The 22780-nt window shown below is 46.3% G+C and overlaps 2 protein-coding genes across 13 annotated transcripts in view; one reads left to right on the forward strand and one right to left on the reverse strand.

The window, feature by feature from the left end:
- CDAN1 (codanin 1) overlaps window positions 1-17992 on the reverse strand; it is a 37743-nt gene extending 19751 nt beyond the window's left edge. For all 12 annotated transcript variants that reach the window (XR_015701959.1, XR_015701958.1, XR_015701961.1 and 9 more), the window contains exons 1-13: window positions 17793-17992; window positions 14279-14979; window positions 12459-12683; window positions 9965-10158; window positions 9422-9535; window positions 8429-8507; window positions 7916-8036; window positions 6764-6873; window positions 5950-6039; window positions 4834-4909; window positions 2461-2669; window positions 1557-1671; window positions 581-724 (exon numbers count right to left, since the gene is read on the reverse strand). Coding sequence is in view for 4 of the 12 variants with exons in the window: in XM_087746330.1 (XP_087602456.1) it covers window positions 581-724; window positions 1557-1671; window positions 2461-2669; window positions 4834-4909; window positions 5950-6039; window positions 6764-6873; window positions 7916-8036; window positions 8429-8507; window positions 9422-9535; window positions 9965-10158; window positions 12459-12683; window positions 14279-14979; window positions 17793-17888 (2274 nt within the window). In the remaining 8 variants the exon portion in view is untranslated. The remainder of the gene's footprint in view (window positions 1-580; window positions 725-1556; window positions 1672-2460; window positions 2670-4833; window positions 4910-5949; window positions 6040-6763; window positions 6874-7915; window positions 8037-8428; window positions 8508-9421; window positions 9536-9964; window positions 10159-12458; window positions 12684-14278; window positions 14980-17792) is intronic.
- Window positions 17993-18107: 115 nt separating this feature from the next.
- On the forward strand, window positions 18108-21118 carry LOC148057141 (uncharacterized). Its single transcript, XM_087746792.1, has 2 exons — window positions 18108-18808; window positions 19678-21118. Exons 1-2 carry the CDS (start codon window positions 18334-18336, stop codon window positions 20334-20336), a joined length of 1134 nt encoding a protein of 377 aa, XP_087602918.1. The 5' UTR covers window positions 18108-18333; the 3' UTR covers window positions 20337-21118.
- Window positions 21119-22780: the final 1662 nt, after the last annotated feature.

Raw genomic sequence — 22780 nt, forward strand, 5'->3', positions numbered from 1 at the left:
TCCTTTCTTTCTAGGATTTCATCTTCTGTACAAGTAAGAGGTGACTTTCTGGCTAATGAAAACATTCCTTTGCACAGGAGCAGAGGTAAAAACCACACTATGATGGCAACCAGAGGTCCCACTGGGACTTTCAAAAATAAGGCTATAAGCCTGACTATGTTCAAGTGGAGTCAAGGTCTAACCCCTGCCTCCTTGCATTCAGTATGACACACTGCTAGGAGATGGGTGCGAAACTAGCAAAAAAACATTCCTGGGACCTGGATTTTACACTGTAAATACAAGTCGTCTTAGCTAGGTCAGAGTTCTGGTATGACAGCCCCAGATTAGCAGAAATAACAGAAGACTGAGTACATCACCATCAGTAAATTGCTCCCTCTTTTCTAGCTTACACAAACTCTTCTTTCCTTTATTCCCAACCTCAGAATATGAGGTAGGGGCACAGAACAGTATAACATCATTCCATGAACCACTGGCTCACTTTGAAAGGGTGTAACTATTCATAATCCCCTCCTTGGATTAGAAAACCTCCCTGTCAAGCAAAAGGCCACATTAGATTTCTTAGAAGAGTTTGATTTCTTACTTGGTTTCTTAACGCTACTGCAGAGTCTTGCAAGTCTCTAGTTGGTTGCTCCACGGTGCGATATGGTAAGAAAACAAGAAACCCCAGGAACTTGGCAAGGAGTCGTAGGCTTAACAGGACCACAGTGAAACGCTTCTTTTCATCCTGAAATGAAGAAAAGCAAGCTGGTGCAATGCAACCCTAAATTGGCAAAGCAATGCCTACACTAAACTACTACTAAACACTGCATTCGTGTAAAAGGACCACATAGCTTCATCACTGCTTTTAATAAAGCTAAGTTTCCAAAATACATGTTTATCAAGCATTTTAAATTGTGTCTGCCTCCACTGCTTCACTTATAGTCAGAAGAAATTAATTCAAGAGATTTCTAAAACAAGTAGCTGCTCAATCACATCTTCACATTAACAACTTCGGAGTCAATGAGACACCGGAGAGCTGATCTCATGTTGCCTCCTTTATACCATTACTGCTCTGCAAGTTTTCATGAACCTTTGGCTGCTACTTTGCTAAAAGACTATAAGCTACGACATCTCTGATAGGTATAGATGAGTGAAGAAACATCTGAACAGGCATGAACAGGCATGACTACAAATTCTTTCTAACTAAAATCTTTCTACGTGGGAAAGTAACAAAGAGCTATTGCAACTGAGTGCAACAATGGGACTCAGTTACTTCACTGATCTAACACAGGGTATTAACAACCTAAAAAGAGGCTCTCACTTTTCAAACTATTGTGCATCATCCCTTATGACACAGTTCTACGAAGCACCCTGAAGCGTGCAAGTAAATGGCAAGGCGCTCAGACATCCATAACCAATTGCAGAGTTATGGCAAAACCACATGAAAAAGCTCTTATCCTGCAAATACAGCAGTGGAAGCTCCAAGGCAACTCACAATCATCAAGCCAGTAATTCTTTGGGCACAGGAACAGTTCAGGGAAATTCCTGCCAGATGTGTTTGCAAAAAACAAGCTTACCTGTTCATCCATATCTGCTTCCCCATCACTGTGCTCATGCTCCACCAGAGTAAGGCCATCCAGTTCGAGTATCTTCAGGCACAGACTATCCATCAGGTGCTGATTGAACTGGTAACTTCAGCAAAAGATGATGATGAGTCAGACTGGGCTGAAAACAGCAGTAAAACCTCAACTAGCACACTGCAAAATTTCAAGCTTGTCTCATGAGTTGTACCAAGCATCAGCAGACATCCAACATAATAGACTGAAGACAAGCAAGCAAGGGATAAGACTAGCACTGGCTGACCCCCTTCTTTTCCACTTTTATTTTGTACTTTTTTGAACAGATACTATTTAGCAAGTCGCAGCATAAGGATAACAATATGGATCTGCTGAAGCAGGAAGCTGTAAAGTAACTGAACTTAAAATTCAAATTTCCATAGATCACAACTCCTCCATGCTGTAGATTATGAAAAACTCATTGAACAGAATCATGAACCTGGCTTCATCCTCTAACTCCTTAGCTTCATGCACTACCATACAAGAAACGCTTGGCCAGTCCAGTGCCCTTGCTACACAGCACTGCACGCCTTGGCGCTGGGAAATGCTGATGGCCTGTGACAAGATATTATGGGTTTATAGGAGGATAATTATTACCATATGGTCTAGCCTAACGTAGCACACATACACACAAACACATTCTATACTCCAGACAGAACCTGCTTATTAACATGTTCACCGTGCGTGTTAGCCAAGAATATTAAGTGTGGTATTATGAATCTTAAAAACATTTCTGATATGCTCTGCCTAGGTTACACCATGCCCCAAGCTCTCCGGACAACTCCCGGCCGCAAGAGCAACATGCTGGTGTTCCCCACTTGCCCACCACACTTCACCAAGGCAACAGTAACCACAGGCAGCTAACCTTCCTGCGCTGAGGATGAAGTCCCTGAAGAACTGCTGGCACCCTGGGAACGAAGGGGGTGGACAAGGTCCTCTGATGCTCTGAGGAACGACAAATCTTTCCTGCAGCCTCTTCAGACGGCTCAGATTATCAGAACCCAGCATATTAAGGACATCCTGGTCTGGGGTGTCTCCCCAGCTTGCGCCACCACCAATAGGACCTTTACACATCTTCAGGAGACAGAAAGAGTAGTGAGGTGGAAAACTTGTAATAAGGCATCATTTCACTTCATCTCTCACCCTACATATTCTCCCTTCCTCACAAGACTTTGTTTTAGGAGTAATCCAAGCATGGCCTTTTCAGATGACCCACATACAATTCTCTTCTCTTCATGCCAAAACATGCTACCCACCTTGGCCATAAACAGCCAGAGATCTTGAGAGATGGAATTCCAATCCTACACATCTAGCTCAGGCACATCTAGCAGACTACATCTGGATGTGTGGAGAGAACACCTATCACTTGCATGGTCTCCATGAACCACTCAGTAGGATCTTTAGCCCAGTCTCCAAGGGCTGCAATACTTCACTATACATTCCCAGACCAGATTTTCCTGGAGTTTCCAGAGTTAAATGAAGTTAAAAAATTAATGCCCCCCTCCCCCAAACACATAGATACTACTCAAGACTCAAAGAATCACAGAATTGCAGAACTGTTTAGGTTGGAAGGGACCTCTTGGATCATCTAATCCAACCCTCTTGCTCAATCAGGGTCAGCTACAGCAGCTTGTCCAGGACCATCTCCAATTGGGTTTTGAATGTCTCCACAGACGGGAACTTCACAACCCCTCTGGGCAACCTCACAGTAAAGAAGTGCCTTCTTGTGTTCAGATGAAATTTCCTTTTTCTCAATTTGTGTCCATTGCCTCATGTCCTTCTCAGTAGTGTTCACTGAGAGAATCTGACTCTGTCTTCTTCATTCCCTCCCATCAGGTACTTGTACATAGTGCTAAGATAACCTGGAGCCTTCTCTTCTCCAGGCTGAACACTCCCAGCTCTCTCAGCTTCTCCTCATAAGAAAAATGCTCCAGTCCCTTAATCATTTATGTGGCCCTGTGCTGGACTCCCTCTAGTAAGTCTATATCTTTCTTGTACTGGTGAGCCCAAAACTGGACACGGTACTCCAGAGGTAACCTAACCAATGCTGAGTAAAGGCAAAAGATGACTGCATACTCCTACATCTAAGCCAGGATAGTTTTAATGAGTGAGATCATGCTAAAAAGCAACATTTAACTATGTATATCAAGCGAACAATTACTAGGTCCATTTATTCCAAACTGAGCACCCTCCCCTCCCAAAAGAACATCTTGTTACACTTCCCAACCCTTAAATCATCAGGTCTCAACACAAATCCTCAGTCTAGGTTCTTCTCTGCATAAGTATCATAGTTTCACACAAGATTCCACAAATCACTTTCTGGTCAGACACATTGGATTTGTTGAAGATTCCTAGTTATCAGTTTAAATCTTTGGTTACCCTTGTGAAACCCTGAAGTCTTCATTAAGGCGGCACAGATATAAAGGAGAAACACAGTACCTAGGACTAATTAAATCCTGTTGATGCAACAAAGTTTATCTCACCTCTTTTCCACAATCTCCCTGAACACACACACATCCCACAGGACATTGATGCAAATTCAGACCGGACACTAGAGGAATTTTCAACGTTCGCAACTTCCTGGCAATGTGTGTGGGCTAATACTCAAGGGGGGAGGCTTCTGTCTGTTCTGCTATCCAAAAGGAACCCACCGATAAGCCAGCCTTTTATAGAGAACACAGTGAATAGCTATACTCCAGTCAGAAGCATCTTTTCTTTCTTCATTCCTTCAGTTACAGTGAAGTCAAATGATGCTTGAAACTGGCCAAAAAAAACCCCTGCAAACTATCACAGCAATACTATATCAAAAAGAGGCTGTTGCAGTGTTACACAGAAGAACCAGAGACTCTTTGAAAGTAGTACACTCATGTTGCTAATGAACATAGCTGGGAACCTCTGCATTTGATAAATGTCAAAATACATCCTTAAAACGTCTAAAAATTATAGCTGTTCTAAAATTAGAAGGTCAAAGTAAATAACGATGAAGAATGAACTCTTACAGCTCATGATGCGCTCAGAGTGCCTTATCCTTGACTTACACAGAGCTCATCAGTAATTTATCACTGATTTATGTTTCTGGAAAAGGAAGAAAATTCCCATCCTGAAGACTTGGCTCTCCCAAAAAAGTTTCAATAGGAAAATCTCAAAGAAACTTGCAAGACGCAGTTTGTTTTCTCAGGCCAAGGAAGGATCAGATCAGCTTTGATATATATCTTCATGAAAAAACCAAGTCATTTACCTGGATAAGCTGTTTCTGAAAGAGCCTGGCAAAATGGCTGTGGTTGCAGGTTGCAGATAGGTGAGCCATCATGGCCCTGTGAAGGAAAACATCACAAAATGCTGAGTGCGTCTCTGTGGTACAAAAAAGTGTTTTAACCTCAAACTATACCAAAAGCATAAAATAACTGCTTTTAAGAAAGCGATCTCCAAAGGCCACAGCAAAAAGCAACATCTTTATAACCAGGTTTCCCAAGCAATGAGCCCCATCTGCTGACCATGGAAACAAAAATTCTCCCTGAGCACCTGCAGAGCAAACACAGGTCTAGAGATAAAAAGACTCCCTTCCTTTCCTGCAATAATGCTGTTATTCAGGAACAAAATTAACTCATTCAGCTCCCACTCTCCCCTGTGCAAAGCAGTGAGTTGAGAGTTCACCCATACGCAAGTAAGAAAACAGCAATAGCAGTAGTTCTGATGCAAAAAGAGAAGGAATATTTCTCAGTTTAAATCTCAGCCTCGTTTTGCTCCTGTGGTGAAAAGTCACCAACTTGAGTAGGCTGATGGTTAAGATTAACACAGAAACCCACAAGGCAACTGCTTTCAAAACCCTAGTAGTTTCTTTATATATATTCTATTTTGATAAAGCAATGTATGAATAAAACAGTTTGCTTTCCATAGAAAGAGCCATAGTTGTCTTGTTTTCAGAGCAAATACACTAGAACCCCCTGAAATAATTAGAAGAGCCAAGAGCTTCTGAACATATAACACGCTTCGCACTTAAGAGGAGCGGGGCATTGGAAACATGAAATGCATGCACAAGTGTATACAATGACAATGTTCAGACCACAACATGCAGGTTGGGAGAGTGGCTCTTTCTGTGATTATGAACAGGGAAAGAGCTACACCAAGACTGATCAAATTAGGCCCTTGCCACTTACGGCTTGTTTCTTTAAGATAACAGTTGATACTTTTAAATATAGAAGCAAGTTTACACAGACAGTATATTCCAAGAAGCACAGCTCCCCACAGATTAGTGCAAGAGACCATTAGGAAGAACATGCAAATTAGGATGCCGAGTCTAGTATGCTGCACCAGCTACATTAAAGAGCTAGCTGAAGTTGCTTAAGACTCCTACCTGATCTTGCTGCCTAGAACTCTTTCAAAGTCCCAGCCAGTTTTTTCATGGTTATCCTCCCATTCACGCAGCAGTTCATAAAAGATATCCCTGTGAATCAAGATATTTAAGGGTATAAATTCTTACTCTTCAAAATCTGAAGTAACAACAACTGAATATTCTAGTGCTCCTAAGGTTCCCCAGCAAGAATCTAACTCAGATTAAATAACTCAAGCCTCTAAGCATTCAGATACCTTTGCAAAACTCATTAATGTTAGCAGTACTTCAGCGAGTTTCCGTTTTCCATGTCTTTGACAGCAAGTGCTTAAGCTTGTTATGCCCAAGCTCTGACGGAATGACCAAAACACCCATTACCAGACATACTGAAGACTGAGAGGCAGGAAAGAATAAGCCACATGAAATAATACCTATGAGGAGAGAAAAAAGGACCAAGACAACTTGCCATTCTCCCCTCACCCTGTTGCTGCAAGCATGGAGGGAGGTGGCAGGAAGAATAAAAGCATACCAGATTTATATGCAGAAGCAATCCAGTAGGGTGACACACTGTACTGGCATTTACCAGAAGTCTCAATAACTCCTGAAGTATTGGGCTGTTCTTCTCTAAAGACATTAAACATTTAGCTCCTGCAGTCAATATGGACAAAGACTTTTTTTTTTTTAAATTAGAAAAATCTTGAGATTTTTCACTCTACAGCATGTAGCATACATGAGACATTCTTAATATCCTTTATTCACAATCATGGAAAGATTATACCCTGTGAGCTATACAGTAACAGTAGGAAAAAAAAAAAAAAAACCAAACAAAAAACCTTACCTTTGTTTCTTAAATATGTGAAATGCTCTGTCACTGGGAAAGTTAGAGCGATTGTCTGTTTCTGGCTGGAAAGAAACAGATTGTACAGAGCATGGCAGCAGGAGAGACACCTGTTAAAAATACAAAGGCAGCAATTAGACTAATATAAGTCTCTAATTTATCCAACAATCTGAGACCTAGAAAAAGCAGGGAAAAGATGTGATAAGGAAACCAAATATCACTAGTTGAGTTGTTCAGACACTAGCTGTTTCCCAACTGCTAACTGCTAGTAAACAACAACAGTTGTACAGCCTACATTACACTACAGAGGCATAATCACTCAACATTATGTGTGGAAGCACTTCATCTCTAACAGATCTCTGCAGAATGATTGCAACCAGTATTGATACAGTGTGGAAAGAATGGTCTGCAAACAGCTGAAGTGTACTTTCAATATAGGGTTCCACAGAATGCAGGATAGTGGCTGGCAATTCCTGTATTATTATTCTTTCTCCTATTTGAAAAGCCTAGGTCTTCAAGTAACAAGAGACCTTTATTTACAGCTTTAACTAAAAAGCTCAGCTATTGACATGCCCTAGTCTCAGAAGGTACACCGCACTTTCTTTGCCAAGGGCAATTTCCATTTTTAAAAGATAGATGAAACAAGACACAAAATACATTAAGGCAGGCATTCCTACCATCCAGCTTTAGTTCCCTAACTCAGATGATTAGATCAGGAAACCAGCTTTCACAGGCTGCTTTGTCTCCTCTGAAGTTTCATTTGCCTAAAAGGAGTCTGTAGCTATGAAATAAATCCACTTCTTCCAAACTACATTCTGATATTGCATCTAACCAATCATTCTTCTGGGATCCATGTTTATTAGATGAGAATCTCAAAAGCACAACTTGACGCTGTCAAAGTTGCTGCCTGAGGTTAAAGCCTGGAGCACAATGTAAGGCCAGCCAGCAGTAATTCACAGATAACAAACATTGGACCTAGCAATTCACTCACCTGCTGACAAGAAAAAAAGTAGCTTTTAGACACTTGCCAAAGACGACATGACAAGATACTCAAAGCAGAAGGAATGAGATTAAACATCAAAGCCACCGCAAATAAAAGAGCAACAACACAAAGGTATGAGGCAACGTCAGTTGAGGTCTGCCAATTTTTACCTTGGCTGTGCTGCTTTCATAAGCCTGCCTGAGCCTCTCATGCAAGGTGGGAGAAAAAGATGCAATCCGTTCGTTTTCAGCCAAGAGCTTCAGTGTCCCCTTTTCTAAATGGGAAATAATTCTGCCAAGACAACATGGATAAAATCCACAGACAGACATAAACAACACATGATTAGACCTAAAGAAATTCTTATGCTCATTTTTTATGATGCTACCAAGCAAAGAGTTCTAAGCCCCAGGCACCCAGCATCAAATCCTACTGACATCTGCGGGGTGATTTTTTATTGCTCTCATCTCATGACTTTCCCATTCTTCAATAATCACACTGAAGTTCAGTAGACAGATCAGCGCAAGGAAAACTCACAGGCATCCAAATCCAGGCCAAGTTGTATGTTTTGAGGGAAAATTAACAACTCCGTGCCTGTAAGTGGTAAAGCTCTAGAATTGAAGCACACTTGCTTCATCTCACACACATCTGCAGGCACAAGCAGAGGAAAATAATATTCAACTCACTCATACTGATAATCCAAGACTTGAACAGCAAAATAAACACAATTGTGCACACTTCGGAAATGCTGTCTCCCTGACGCATCTAAGGGAAAAAAAGAAACAAGAGACAACAGCACCTATCACCATTTATAAACTAAAAGACCAACAATTAGCTCTCAAGGAAAGTACGAACTGCCATATCCAAAAATAGTCTTCCCAACAAGTATCCAATTTCCAGAAGTTCCCAGTCCCTGCCACCTGAATAGACAAATCCTCCCATCCCTATCCTTCCTATAGTAAAGGCAACTGAATTGTTTAATGCTGTATGGGAAAGAAAAGATTCCTTCTGGCCAACAGTAAGCAGATCCAGGACAAAAAGTAGACCAACTGCAAGCAGTCATTAGCTGCTGTTCCCGTAGCTGGAGACTTCGTGTTCCTAATCTCAACCGTAAGAATCAGTGAGTGGCAAAACAAAGGTCAATCAAATAGGGGCATCTAGAGGGGGGGGCTGTCTGATCTTAAAGCCACTCTTGTTTTTTATATCCATATCAAAGTACTAACTGCATCAAGCTTAAGTCTGAATTTGCCAAAAAACATATGCAACAATTACATGTCTATATGGATGGATCCTGTGTACTTGTAACCCAACCTTAAATTTAAGAAACACCCAGTAGATCAACAGCACTTTTGAATTGGAAGGACCAATGGAGGAGAGACTTCAGCCTATCCGTCCTTCTCTCTGAAAGTCTGTGTAAGCAAGCAGCTACAGCAAATCTCACACAACAGCAGAAAACTAGATTCAAACGGTATCTAGCAACCCCGCTCTATGATATTGCAGAAGCACTTCCCATACATGCATGATTTTTGTCACCATCTCAGATGAGTCCCACAGTGCTGATAATGTGCTTTTATGGAATTTAAGACTAACTGTCCAAGCTGACGACAACTACTCTATTATCACATTATCATTCCATGGAAGTAACATTCTTTCCACTTAATACTGTTGTTTACCTTTACCTTTTTCATTGATTTCAAGATCACTATCCCCATCTTCTGCAGTAGAAGTGCCTTTAGATGTCAACAGCTGCAGAACAAAAAAGAGCTCCAGAAAAATATTTGGTACCAGGTTTTCTGGAAAAGAGAAAATGAGATACTAAAGGTAGATATTCAGTATTGCCCTGCTTTAATAAACGAAGGTAAAAAGATAGATAACTGTTCTAGGGCACAGTCAGCAAACAACTCCCGCCTCACACAGTCACAGTGTAAATCAATATGGGAATTACAGAAAAGATGTGTTTGGGAAGGGTCTGGTTTCAGACAGGACCATATAACTTCAGCCCACTGCAGCTCAGAGTAGTGCATCAGGTTCATCTCCTTCCCTAAACTTTTACATAGTATCCATTTATTTTAATAGCTGTGTTGGCTGAGTTTATTTTTCCAGATGTTATTTGTTCGTACACTGTAACTGTCCCACAACTTTCGCTTCTCATCTACCTCCCCCTCATGCATGCAAGTTCAAAGCTCAAAGAAGGGTCAGTCTCATATCTTCTGGGTCTTCACCTGCTATACATGATGAATAGAGCTGTGCCAGACACTCCAACTGTTTCTTGCAGGAAACCTTAGCAGGATTTGCACAGGTCACCAGATGGCTTTCAGCAGGAAGACTAGCACTGCGAGTGTAGCTAGGCTTAGTAGGAGTGCCAGGATCAAGAGATATCCCTGCAGGAGAAGACGCCTGGTGCAGCAATTTGCATCTGAAATTGAAGAGCAGCAACATGCCATGTGATTGAAGATGATACATAGCAGCCATGCGGCCAGAAGAGGTCTTTCCCTTGCAGTCTAGGATGAAGAAATTCCTGCAATAACTAACCATGTCATTTACACTGCCTAAAGCTGCTTTTAGCACAACAGTAATTTAACTCATCTTTCTGTTAATGAGAAAGGATCTTGGGGCTAACAATCAAAAGACTCAAAAGAATCACATTCAAATTTCAACTCTGCTAAAACAGTGTGGCACTTTGACCAAATTATCTAACTAACCTATGTTATTGCTTCTTATCTAAACTGATATTTGTTAAGGGCACAGAACCTGTTAAGAGATTAGGACCTAAAAAAAAAATTTTTGCACATACAATTTCTGACAGCTAGACACTTTACAAAATCTATGAAAATAAGGTTCATATCCATACCTTCAAATACATTTGTAAGCTAATGACGCACTGAAAAGATCCAATATCACTAAGTGGAAAGGCAACGCAACAACTGATGAAATCCCATACTGGCAAGTTAAGCGACAGAAGGAACAAGCTACTTTAATTGCTGGATTCTAAATCAACAATGATCACTCAGTTAAATACACAGGTATTGTAAAAAAATATACCTACAGAGGTCATCCAAAACGCAGCAGCAGAGTGGCATACGTAAGACACATGAGAAGCAGGAAAAAAGCCACTAACAGCAATATCAAATGATTGTTAAAGATCCCAGTGGAACATCTACACTTGGCACATCATACCACCTCTTACCGCACTGTCTCAAAAGTAAAAACTTTAAAAGTCACTTTAAAGGCTGTGGGGAAGACAGAAACGTTTTTAACTGCAGCAAAGTACTTTTTCTATTGGCCTATTTCTAGGGGAACTGCTGCGATGATGAACAAATTAGTCCCAAAATGGGAGTAGAAAGGTTAGTTAATAACATCTCCCTTGCAATGAACATGAGCACCCGACTGATTGAACTGAGAAAATTATTTATTAAGCACTTTGTAAACCCACCAAGGTAAAACTCCAACAACGTAGTTAGGCTCTGCTTCACTTCTGTCTCGGTGTTGTCATCTACCTCAGCATGAATTTCACCTTTTGCCCTTGCTCGAAGTGACCCAGTTGGCTGGAGGCTGCATTAGTTTTGTACCTCTCTTCACCACTACTGAGGACACAACAACAGCTCCCAGCTCTGAGTGCCAAGCACTGCCCGTTTCAAGCATGATGGATCAGATGAGATCACCTCATAGGCAAGATCCAGCCCACATACTGCTATTTCACCTACTTTATTTTATACAGATTAGTGGGACATTTCAGGCAGAATTCAGACTGGAATAGGTGCTTCATGGAAGCACACAGAGGCAGGTTTAAATCTTGAGCAGTTCTGTTACAGGTCCGGTACAAACAGTAACTCATGAGACTCTACTGGATCTATTTCAGCCAGTGCTCAACCCACTGAAGTGAATGGCAAGGCTTAGCGGGAAAAGAATTCCACCCACATCCTGAGGAGTTTCCCCAAGAACAAAATCTACAAAGAACCACAACAGTTTTGTCAGCAGTTATAAACAATAGTTTCTCTACTACTGTGCTTTGCTTTTTTTTCTGAAGTATCAGTCCTCACAGACTAACAGGGGTATCATTTTACAGAGGATAAAAGTCACACAGTAACTGAACAGCAGAGACAAAATCAGAAGCTAGAATTCACCTCATCTCCCAGCACAAAAAATTTTCAATAGATAACTGCAGTAGTAACTTTTAAAACAGAATCTCATGCTACCCATGTCCTGTTTTCTCTGACTGCAAGCTTGTGTTAGTCTGCCTACCTTGCAAAAGCATTAACACTTTCCCCACATTTGCATCATTTTCTCATTTTCTTCAAACCAGACTACACCTTCCATCACAGGCGCAATCTTCAAACACAGCCCAGTTACACCAGCTCAAACCCACTCGCTTCACCTGTGCAAGCTAAGGAAAGTTGCACAGGAGATAGCCACGTGCACAAGCCCATTAAGAGGCAATCTTATGAAAGCAGTGAGGATCGACTAAACTTCTGAAGATAAAGTGAGGGTCATTGTTTCAGAGTTAGCACACCTCTAAAATGACAAACATGAGCCAGCTGCATTAATATCCTGAAGTCACACCAGAGTCACACTTGGTTTCAGGCAAATTATAGTTTAAAGTCACCAATATCTGTTTTGGATATTCTTCTGGTCATTTCCACTCTGATACTGGTACCACCTTAAGACAAGAGAATTAAGAATCAATACAAGCTTATCACCACCCTGCTCGGACTATACCGTTCTTTCTTCAGCATCTCCCTCTCCTCTTGAAGGCTGTTGCTTATCACAGATGTAAGGTTTCCTTCCTGGACAGCAGTAAAGGCCTCAAGGCTTGACCCAGAGGAAAACCGAGCAGCTGGAGACTGGCTGACAGGCGTAGAAGTGAAGCACATCTTTGGTTTTGAGAGGGGGCGCTCAGCACTTACAGGAGTTGGGTTGATTCGCCTTGATGGTTTGCTTTTGCTGAAAAAGTGAGAAGTGATTCCACTGATATCAAGCTAAACAACAAAAGAAATTAGGTCTCAAGACAGATATGCATGCAACTCTTCCAGAAGAACTTAATGCTAAAACAAAATGGATACGGAGTCAGAATACCAAATTCCTAAACTGTACGTATAGTTGCTGACTTTATTCTGGTCACTGAATAAAAAGTCATGGAGCTACAGACTGCTAAAAACAGCCTGCTGACCCTTGCTGCAAAATTAATTATCAGTCATCAAGCCACAGAACAGATAACACAGTGCCACACGACTCTTCCAAACATTTCTAATTTGAGAGGACAGGATATGCCTCATTTTAGTAAGAAACTAATTCAGTGGCAGTCTCCAGCATGACCATGAGAAAAAAAAAAAAACAACAAAACAAAACCAAAACCAATCAAGCTGCCATTGTCTATCAGTAAGAGTCCAGGCTCCCAAATTACCATAGACCCTTTAAGCTTAGGGAAACCCATCCTTCCTACATAAACTACCTAGATTTTTCCTTCAGGAAGAGGCTCTGTAATGCAGTAAGAGACATACTGGAAATGAGATACAGGAACATAAAGTATTACGATTCTCAAGGAAATGCTGGTTGCTACATACATATTCATTGCTATGGTGTTCTCAAAATCACTATAGCGTTGGCTTCCAAACACTGCGTGACCTCCTTCCTCACTCTTTTTCCTAGTTGGGCATAGTGCAATTGAGGAAGAGCGCCTTACTGTCTATGCTGGAAACACACCTTATCTCCCTTGGCCAAAGCATCACCTAGACCCAGCATCTGGATCTGCTGTACAGACCCCCAGACCTATCAGTTTTCAGCTGGAATTTTACATGTCCAACTAGAAAGTCCCACTTTCAGAGACCAGTGCCTGATATATGGAGCAAACAGGCTGATATGAAAGCCTTATATTTGGTAACGAGGATTTTAAAGAGTAAAATCTTAAAGAGAAAGAGAAAAGGACTGAGGCAACCACAACACAAACAGCTGCCCAGAAGCTAAGCCAAAGTCACCAGGGAGACCAGGGCTTGCTGCAGACCAAAGAAAATACAGGCATCAGCTAGCTATTTTGTCCGTGACCACATGGCACAAGCAAAGCTGCACACTAACATCTGTTCCCAGAGGCCAAAGAATGTCAATCCGAAAGCTTTTTTGCTAGCATCAGTAAAGCTGAAGAGCCTTCCAGGACTGCTCTTCATTAGCAATTGCTATTGTGTTAAATGAGAAATGAGCCAAGATAATGCTGACTTGTTAGAACACGCAAGGACAAAGATATGCTCAGCTTCCTATCAGCTGGTCTGTGCGCTGGTAAGCTGCGGGCAGCGTCACAAGTGAGAAGCTAAAGAGGCATCTTGGGTGAGTTCACAGGGTGGAAACCTGACTATCCATTGAAGCAATATTCCCCTACGTGGCAACTGTAACAAAGCAGTTCTGACCAAGAAGCCCAGAGGCCAGCCCCCAGGTATCGTTTATTACAGCATCTTCTGTATCTGGACACGCACAACAGGATGAGCTAGTCAAGGAACAGCAACCTGCAGCACAATCCGAATGAGACAACGAGGCAGACTTGCTCTTACTTTGTCCAGCCAGAGGCAGCACTCATGGGCGGAAACTCCTCCAAGTTGTTAAGATTTAGCTGGCTGGGTGGGGATCTGGCAGAAACAAGAGGCACTTCACTCCGCTTCCTTCTCCCTCCGCTCCACGATACGCTGTCATTCTTTCCCTCTTCCTCTTCAGCAAGGGAACGCCCCAGATCCCGAGCTACCTGCCGGCCAGAGGCACTGACTGAGCTGTTGCCTTTCCTTCGGCCTCGTCTCGCTGGCAGGGCTTCAGGCGTGGCTGTAAGGAAGCTCCCCAAACTGGCCTTCTGAGATGACCGCTTCTCACCGTGGTTAAGCACAGGGCTGTACCCAAAGCTTGGGCTGCTACTGGAGACCATGCTAGGGAAGTCACCACAAGGGCTAGACAGGTTTGACCCAGAAAAGGAAGAGGAGCCGCTGGATGTCGCAGCAGGAGCAAAGCTGGTATCTGTGGTACAGCTGGTCACCGAAGTCCTTTGGGAGAAGAGCTGCACTCGGCTGCTGGTTGCATGGCCTGCCCTCCTTTCTGATCCTGTCCTTTGGCTCCCGTGGGCCTTGGAATTAGGAGTTTTAGCAGGAGTAGAGGGTCCATTAGTCAAGATCTGGCTGGTTTGCTCCCTTAAAAAATTTAGCAGAAAAGGCACAAAGTCTTTCTGAAGCAAACTAAGAGATACCAGCTTGTCGTGGATGTGGTTCTCCTACAATGAAAGAGGACAAAGCATTAATATAAAGATGCTACCTGATTCTTTCTTCCCATGTACCCAGACTCATTTAAGTACTAACTGTGGGATCGCAATACACAATAAAAAACAACATGACTTGTCAAAGCAGGTCACTGAAATTCAAGCGACCTTAGTGCTGGTCATAGATGTGAAACTCAGCCTCCACACAAGCCGTTTTGGCAGAAGTTTTCAGATGGAGTCATTCACTTTGGTGTCCAACTGGGAAACAGTAGAACTGTTCCATGGAAACATCAGTAGTACTTACTGAAGCTACAGCCAGGGAGAATTTGGAGCAACTGGCACCCCTAAGTCCAGCATTTCAAAGACATCAATACTGAAGCAGCTAATTATAACAGGAAAATCTAAAATCTGCAACGTCTCCATCCCCTATTTGTCCCTGAATGCCACCTGCTTCCACAGAGGGGTGCTATAACAACAACTGTTTAAGCACTGAGTCCTGCAGTGCCAAACACAAGACCAAGGCTGCTCTTCCATGTCAATTAAATAATTTTGCTCCCTTGAGACCTCACAGAGGTCTAAACAGAGACTGTGCAACTTTAGGTACATGAAGCTTATACTTACTTAAGAAACTTAAACAAAAAAACCCACCACAGACTCAACACATTTAAAGTCTAAACAGGTGGTGGTGATCTTACAAGGGTAAAAGTAGACAAAAAAGACTTCATGTTACATGCATAGCTCAAAGGTTTGTATACTGGGAAAAATTTATTTTGTTCCTAACACTGCACAAGGTTTCTGTTTCCTCTCAATGGGATTCAGCAACTTCTGCAACAACAACAGAAGCAGCTCTCACAGGCAGCAAATTATTCCTTACCCATATTAAAGTCATTGCACACGTGTTCCTGTTCATTTATATTCACACCTCCACTAAATGAAAACTCAAGACAGCAAACGCTATTTCTGAAGGACTTTTTTGTATGAAAGGAGGCAGTGAAAGCATGGCCATAACTGGACTCCTACAATCCTCTACATCGATGCTGAAATTTATACTTGAAAGTGTGAGACCAGTTCAGCTTCCTGGAGAAGCATGAGACTCCAACACAGCCTGGATAACAAGCCGAGCAGCCAAGGCTCACTGCTTTAGTACTCTAACACTCAGTGAAAAAACACAGGTCAGGACACAAACGCCGTGAGGTGTCAGAAGACCCAACTTCTTACTAACTCCAGTCCAAAACTGCCATGAAAGCTAGAGCAAGACGTAGCCTACCATCTCCTCAGGCGCCCCTCTGGGTTTAGCGTACAGGCACAAAGACAAGATTACAGTCTGTGCTATGCACAAGGTCAGGCAGTTTCTCCAGCATTTCAGAGCACAACCTGCTTTCACTCGTCTTTCTCTGTGCAAGTTAACAGAGGTTTGGGTCCTCCACGGCCGGACAATGGCAACCTGTCAACAGTTGCCAGATGCAAGCCTCCCACTTGCTATCTCACACTGAAGCAACTCACACTGCTCCCAGCAGCAAAAGGCAGTTAGCAGCTCCCTTGCAAGGGCAAACTTTTCGGTTAGTAAACAGAGCCTCCGCACCCTCCACCCACGCAGTGCTAACTGAGCTGCCCGCATCTCAGACTTCATAACCTCCACACGTCTGCTTCTGCAAGTCACAGCTTAGGAAACAGCGGACAACATACAACGCTGGTCCCTTCTTCCCGCACAAGTTTAGGATGACAGAGATACTTGCCTAACTCATGTGGGCAACAGCAGTGAGTTTTTATTTTAATTAATACTGGGTAACATGCTCAGAGGGGCTCGGGCAGAAAACGCTTTAAATACAAATTGTTCCTCTACATTATCAGTGAAATATAAACGCTCGTAGTCCGTCTATGGTTACAAATGCTTTTATTACCACAGGAACCCAAATTCTCCAGCCGTTACAAAACTCATCCTACTCGAGCCCAGCAAGAACCCGCTCCCAGCCCTGACCGATCCTCCTCAACGTACAGGCGGGACGAGCGACCAGTCGGGAGACGCGGCGGCGTCTCCCCAGAGCCGCGCACCGAGCGCTCGGGACCGAGCCGTGCCTCGGGGCGCCAGGCCCAGGCGCAGGGCGCCGGGCTGCGCTGCAGGCGGACCGCGCCGGCCGCCGGCAGCGGGCGCGTGACGGCTCCGCCCGTCTCTCGCCGTTACTTTCCCCGCCAAAGACGCGGAAGCGTCACCCCTTCGTGTCACCGCCTGCCCTGCCCGCCCCCTCCCTCCGGTCTCCGCTGCCGCACGACGGCCAGCGGACCCAGGCACCGCCTTCGCGCCACGCTTCCCGCGCCGGCGACCGCAGGGCCCCCAGCCGCCCGGTCCCCCGCCACCGCCCGCCCGGCCCAGGCGGCGCCGAGCTCCCGGCGGGCTCAGCCCTGCCGACTGTAACGGGTTTCGCACGGCCGCCAGCGGCGCTGCCCCCGCCCGGCAGCTCCCGGTGGCAGCTCCCCGCCGGCGGCCTCGCCTTCCCGCCGCTCTGCTCAGAGCCCGCCCGCGGCGGGGGCGGTGCCGCCGGCCGTTAGACGGAGCTCGGCCCCAGCTCCCGGCCGCAGACGGGCCCCTCACGGGGGCCGCGGTTCGACCCACGCAGGCTTCGCCCCTCACAGCGCCGCGGAGCGGCCGCCCCCAGCGCTGGGGCTGACAAACTTTCCCGCACGGCCCCGGCCCGCGGCGGCGGCGGCGGCGGAGGAGGAGGAGGAGGAGGGAGCTGGGGGGTGGCGCGGCGGCAGGCCCGGCCCCGCCGGGGCCAGGGCGCTGCGGGAGGGAGGGAGGGAGGGCGAGCGGGCCACCCGCCGCGCGTTACCTCAGCTGGGCGGTGGCCGGAGCCGTGCCGGAGCCACCGCACCACGGCGCCCACTGCCACCTCCTCCTGCAGCAGCAGCTCCAAAACCGCCGCCATTCCCGGCCCCTGCCGCCGCCGAGCACGCGCACAACCCGCGGCGGGGGCGGGGCGGGCCGGGGCCGGCGCCGGCTGCGGGCGGGCGAGCGCGCCACGCGCGGCCGGGCGGGCCCGCGTGTCCCCGCCTCCCGCGGGGGCGGGGCGGCGGCGGGGATTCCCGCCGGGGAGGCGGGCGGGGGCGGGGCCGGCGCGGGCCGGGCCCGGGGCCGGGCCCCCTCCCCATGTCAACACGCGGGGCACGGGGCGCCTGCGCCGGCCCGTGCGCGTCTTTTCCTCTCATGCGCGGTATTTGCTTCCCCAGCAGGGCTCGGGGCCCGGCCTAGCGGCGGCGGCGGCGCCCGCGGGCCGGGGCGGGGGAAGGGGCAGGGGCGGCGGCGCCCCCCGCGGCTCCGCGCCCGCCCGCCGGCGCCGGGCGGGGGCCGCCCCGGCTCCTCCGCGGCGGAGGATGGCCGAGGACTCGCCCAAGCGGCGCAAGGCGAATTTCAACGAGGCGGAGACGGAGGTGCTGATCGAGCAGGTGCTGAAGCACGAGCAGCTGCTGTTCGCGGCGGGGCCGGGCCGCGCCTCCCCGGGCCAGAAGCGGAAGGTGTGGGAGCTGATCCGGCACAAGGTGAACCCGGTGGCCGCCTGCCCCCGCGACGTGGAGGACCTGAAGAAGCGCTGGCGGGACCTGAAGCGCCGCGACCGCAGCAAGCTCTGCCGCCTCTCGCAGGGCTGCGGGCCGCCGGGGCCCGCCGCCGCCCTCGGCCTCCTCCTGGCCCCCGAGGAGATGCCGCCCGCCGCCGCGCCGCCCGGCCGCCGCCACCTCCACCACCACCACCACCACCGCGCCTACGGCTCCCTGCTGCCCGCCGAGGCCCTGCCCATCGTGGGCGGCATCGACACGCTGGAGCTGCCCGGCGCCGTCGTGGGGGAGATGGGTGAGTGCCGGACCGACCCCCGCGGCGCTGCCCCGGACCCTCCGCCCGCCCCGCCGCGGCGGCGGGAGCCCCGGCAGCCGCTCCCTCGGCCCGCGGGGGAGGAGCGGCGCTGAGCCGCTGCCGCGGCCTGCGCCCCGGCTCCCTGCCTGCGCCCCGGGGCGGCGGGTACCAGCCCCTCCTGAAAACGCCGGGTTCGGGTCACTGCCTCCTCCCCTTGGGAACGCGGAGCGCGTACGCGCACCCGCACGCAGCGCTGGCCGGCGTCGCGGTGCAGGTCGGCGGTGCCGGAGCAGCGCCTCGGCGCCAGCCCCGGCTCGCAGAGGTGCCCGTCGGGGGGGCAGCAGAGCCGGCCGCCTGCGTTCGCCTCCGTACCGCTTACTCTTGCAAGTGCAAGAAGCCGTGCCGGCACGCAGCGGTGGGCAGTGCCAAGTACCGCGCGTACGTCGCTTCGTACGTACCGGAGAGGCGCCGCGTTAGTGCGCTGAACGGTCGCCTTCCGTACCAAGGGATTCCTTGCAATCGCAGTGTCTCGGCAATGCTGGTACTGGTTACCGCGTGCACGGTAGAGCATGAAATGAGCTTGCGATGAACTTTGTCTCTTGCAAACTCAGTTTCCGTGGTGGGGCCGTAAGGGACCTGTAGTATGCAAATATCTGGTTAACTGGTAAATGCGTCTTTATGGTTTTCTTCCTAACTATCGAGGTAATATGTATTCTATGCATCAGAGATAACGCAGTGCAAATTGTAGACTCTTGTTGCAAGGACTAATGTCACTGCTTAGTGGATGAGAACACATTTCACTGACCACTGAAGTCATGAAGCTTCTCACTGACTCTCCTTTGCTTTTCCTCTCCTCCCATCTCCTCTAGGGTTTAATGACAATCCTGGCCCATCTCATCAGTCCAGTCTTGAGAAGATGAACCTTAAAGAAGAAATAGTAGTGAAGGTGGTAGAGCCAGAAGAAAGCTCTGAGGACATGGCGGTGGTTCCACCTAGCCAAGAACAGCTACCTTTTCTGGGGACATCAGGCGGTGGTTCCTCTGGGAAAGTAAAAGCCAAAACAAAAGGCAGGTCCCAGGCAGACCAAACTGAAGTAACTGAAGAGGACCTAGTGCAGATTCAGCAGACCCAGATGCAGGTGATCCAGTCTGGCTTTGACAGTGTCAACCACAATCTTCAACTCCTGCAGCAAGGCATGCAAGATCTGAGTAACAGCCTCAGCATCATGGCGCATACGCTTGTTGCTATCAAAAACGTCTATGTGAAAAACAACACTGGCCCGACCACATATGCCACCGCCTCTACTCAGACCACAGCTGGGTACCTGAGCCCGGGCTCCCCCCAGGTCTCCCCCTCTGAGGACAGAGGCAGAGCGCAGGTGGCTGGAAGCAGCAGCAGAAGCAGCAGCTGCAGCTCCAGCTCCATGTCACAAGAACCAGGTCCTTCCGAGTTTCCCAGGCCCCCCCTGAGAACCATTAAGAAAGAACATCCAAATGGCTGCTACTACTTCTGCTTTGCAGATGTGTAAAAACTTGAATATATGTAAAGTGACTGTGGTGTTAGGTGCTGTTGTATGTTCTGCTCCGGCTTGTAACTTCGAAGGAGCAAAGTGGACTTGCCTCCCACATTTTTCCCAGTGGGAAACGTTTCGCTATAGGTGGCATTGAACACTAATTACTAGTCTCCTGTTTGTTAACTCTGTTGCAGTTGGCTAATAATTTTCTTCTGTTCTCTTTATCCTCTTACCCTCTTAAAAAAAACAACCAAACAAAAAAACAGATTTATTTTGGCTAAGACTCTTGTCTGTATCATCCTTTGTTTAATGTGACCTTTTAAAAAATAAAAGGCATGAGAGTGGGGTAAAAAAGTAACATTATGGTTACTGACCAGCAGGAGCTGTCTTACCCAAGTTGCTTAGTTTTTTGATTAAAGAAACATCAGAAGTAGTTGGCATTTAAGTACTTGCTTTTTCTAATGGTTACAGCGTCAGGGGTGTTTGCTTGGTTGTTTTAAGTCCGAGCTGCGCACGGCATCGCAGGAAGAGCTTGACATACCTGCTTAACTCTAGGAATGGTTTAGGACTGAGCTGTTGTTTCATGAATGTACTCCTCAGAATTCATACAGCATTGCTCCACCTGGCTATTGTTCGTTCCTAGCTTGTCACGTGCACCTTCTCCTCAGAGGCATTTTGTTTTATTGCACTAGCAGGGTAGGCTTTTTCTTGTCACATGATTAAAATAGAGAAATACAGCAAAAAATAGTAATTGATGAGTGATGCCTGGTTTTGACACGGAATAATTTTTCCCTGTATGGTTTATAAGCAGGCTGTATCTTCAACAGATTTTGCAAGCCTTCTGGAATCAATACCACAACATTTGCCATAATAGAGAGCAAAGAAGTTTCCGTATCGTTTTACATGAACCGAAAGTTAGATTTGCTGTTAAACAAATTGCAGGAGGCAGGGGCTGACTTCGCTCCAGACAGAACAAATGCTCCTGTATAGTTTATGAAGCTTTCATTTTCACCTCTCAGAGGGATGAATAAAGTCTTCCATTCCACTTAACTATATATTTAGGGAAGAAGAAAGAGAAGGAAGAGTTGGAGCAAAAAGTAACCTGTTAAGTGTCAACTCTGAAACAAGCACGAAGGAATCATTTTATCCTAATGTGAAAAAGAAAAATCTCTTTTTCACATTTAGATAGGAGGAAACTATTGTCACTGGCACTATTCTTAAGATGTGTTTAAGGCAGCTGTGTTTAAGGCTTAATATGTTAGAGTTGCTCTACTTCACACAATTTAAAATTAGCCCAAGTGTGGCATTCATATGTCGTGTCCATACTGGAGGGGAAATAAAAACCCTCTCAGCTGCAATTTTAATCCAATGACCTGAAAAATCATGCAGGTCCTCCTCTTAAGCATTTATCAGCAATATTAAAGTTCTACAGATAAATTTGGCCTATAGCAATGACTAGCTGCCTCTAGTTTTCCAGTCACTTTGCACAAGCATTCCTGCCACAGAATTTAGCAAAGACATGTGACGCAGAGAATGGCAACCCCATCGTCCCTCTCCTAGCAGCATAAGAACATGTAATCATAAGGTAAGGTATGACGTTTTTGCAGTAAGCTTCGACAGAGCACTATACCGAATGAAAATGTGCTTTTAAGTATTTTACTTCTGCCTGTGTACCATCACGGTGTACTGATCACACACGCATACGCCTCAAAAACCAACAGCTGCTGCCTAATAAAACATGAACACAGGGTAGTCACATTGTTAGCAAGTGTTTCCCTTCAGCATCACAGATGGAGTACAATATGCAAATATCTCACAAAACCCGCGCAGGTACGGCACATTGTTCATCGGGATTAATGCCTTGAACAGGAGGAGGTTCTCATTTTCATATTTACCTTATGAAAGGAGATGCTGTGGGTGACCTTATTTCTAAATTGCTGGTTTTAAAAAGGAGAAAGAACTAATCCTTCTAAATCTGATTTTTGAATCTATGTCGTTAAAAGCTTTCCAAACTAAACTGTTGGAAGCATTTATATTTCTCCTCCTTTAGTACAGATGGGCTCTTGAGCAGTGTTTTCTGTAACTGAAGAAGATACCCTTCATTTGTATTTTGTTCTCATGGACAAAGAAGCCAATTAATGCTACCGTGACATTCCAGGTAGATGAGCAAAATGTGATCTAAAGCTTACCTGGTCCTTCTGGGCAGCGGTTTGAGCTCGTCCAGGTTGCAATAGCTGTCCGGCATTCTTTAAATGTTTCAATTCTTTCTCCAATTGTTAATTCTTGAATTTCACTTACTGCAGCGTTTCTAGGGAGAGCTGGCTTGTGTGCACTACATAGCTTTCTCATGTTTGAGTACAAATTTAAATGAGAGGAAGCTACAGTCCAAGTGCAGAGAAGCACAGCAAGATCCTAAGAGCAGAGTGGGCGGAGTGGATCGCCTGTATGAATGAAGACGA

This window comes from Nipponia nippon, unplaced genomic scaffold, assembly GCF_047370975.1.
Source record: "Nipponia nippon isolate SJK-2023a ecotype South Korea unplaced genomic scaffold, ASM4737097v1 scaffold_10, whole genome shotgun sequence".
Lineage (NCBI taxonomy): Eukaryota > Metazoa > Chordata > Aves > Pelecaniformes > Threskiornithidae > Nipponia > Nipponia nippon.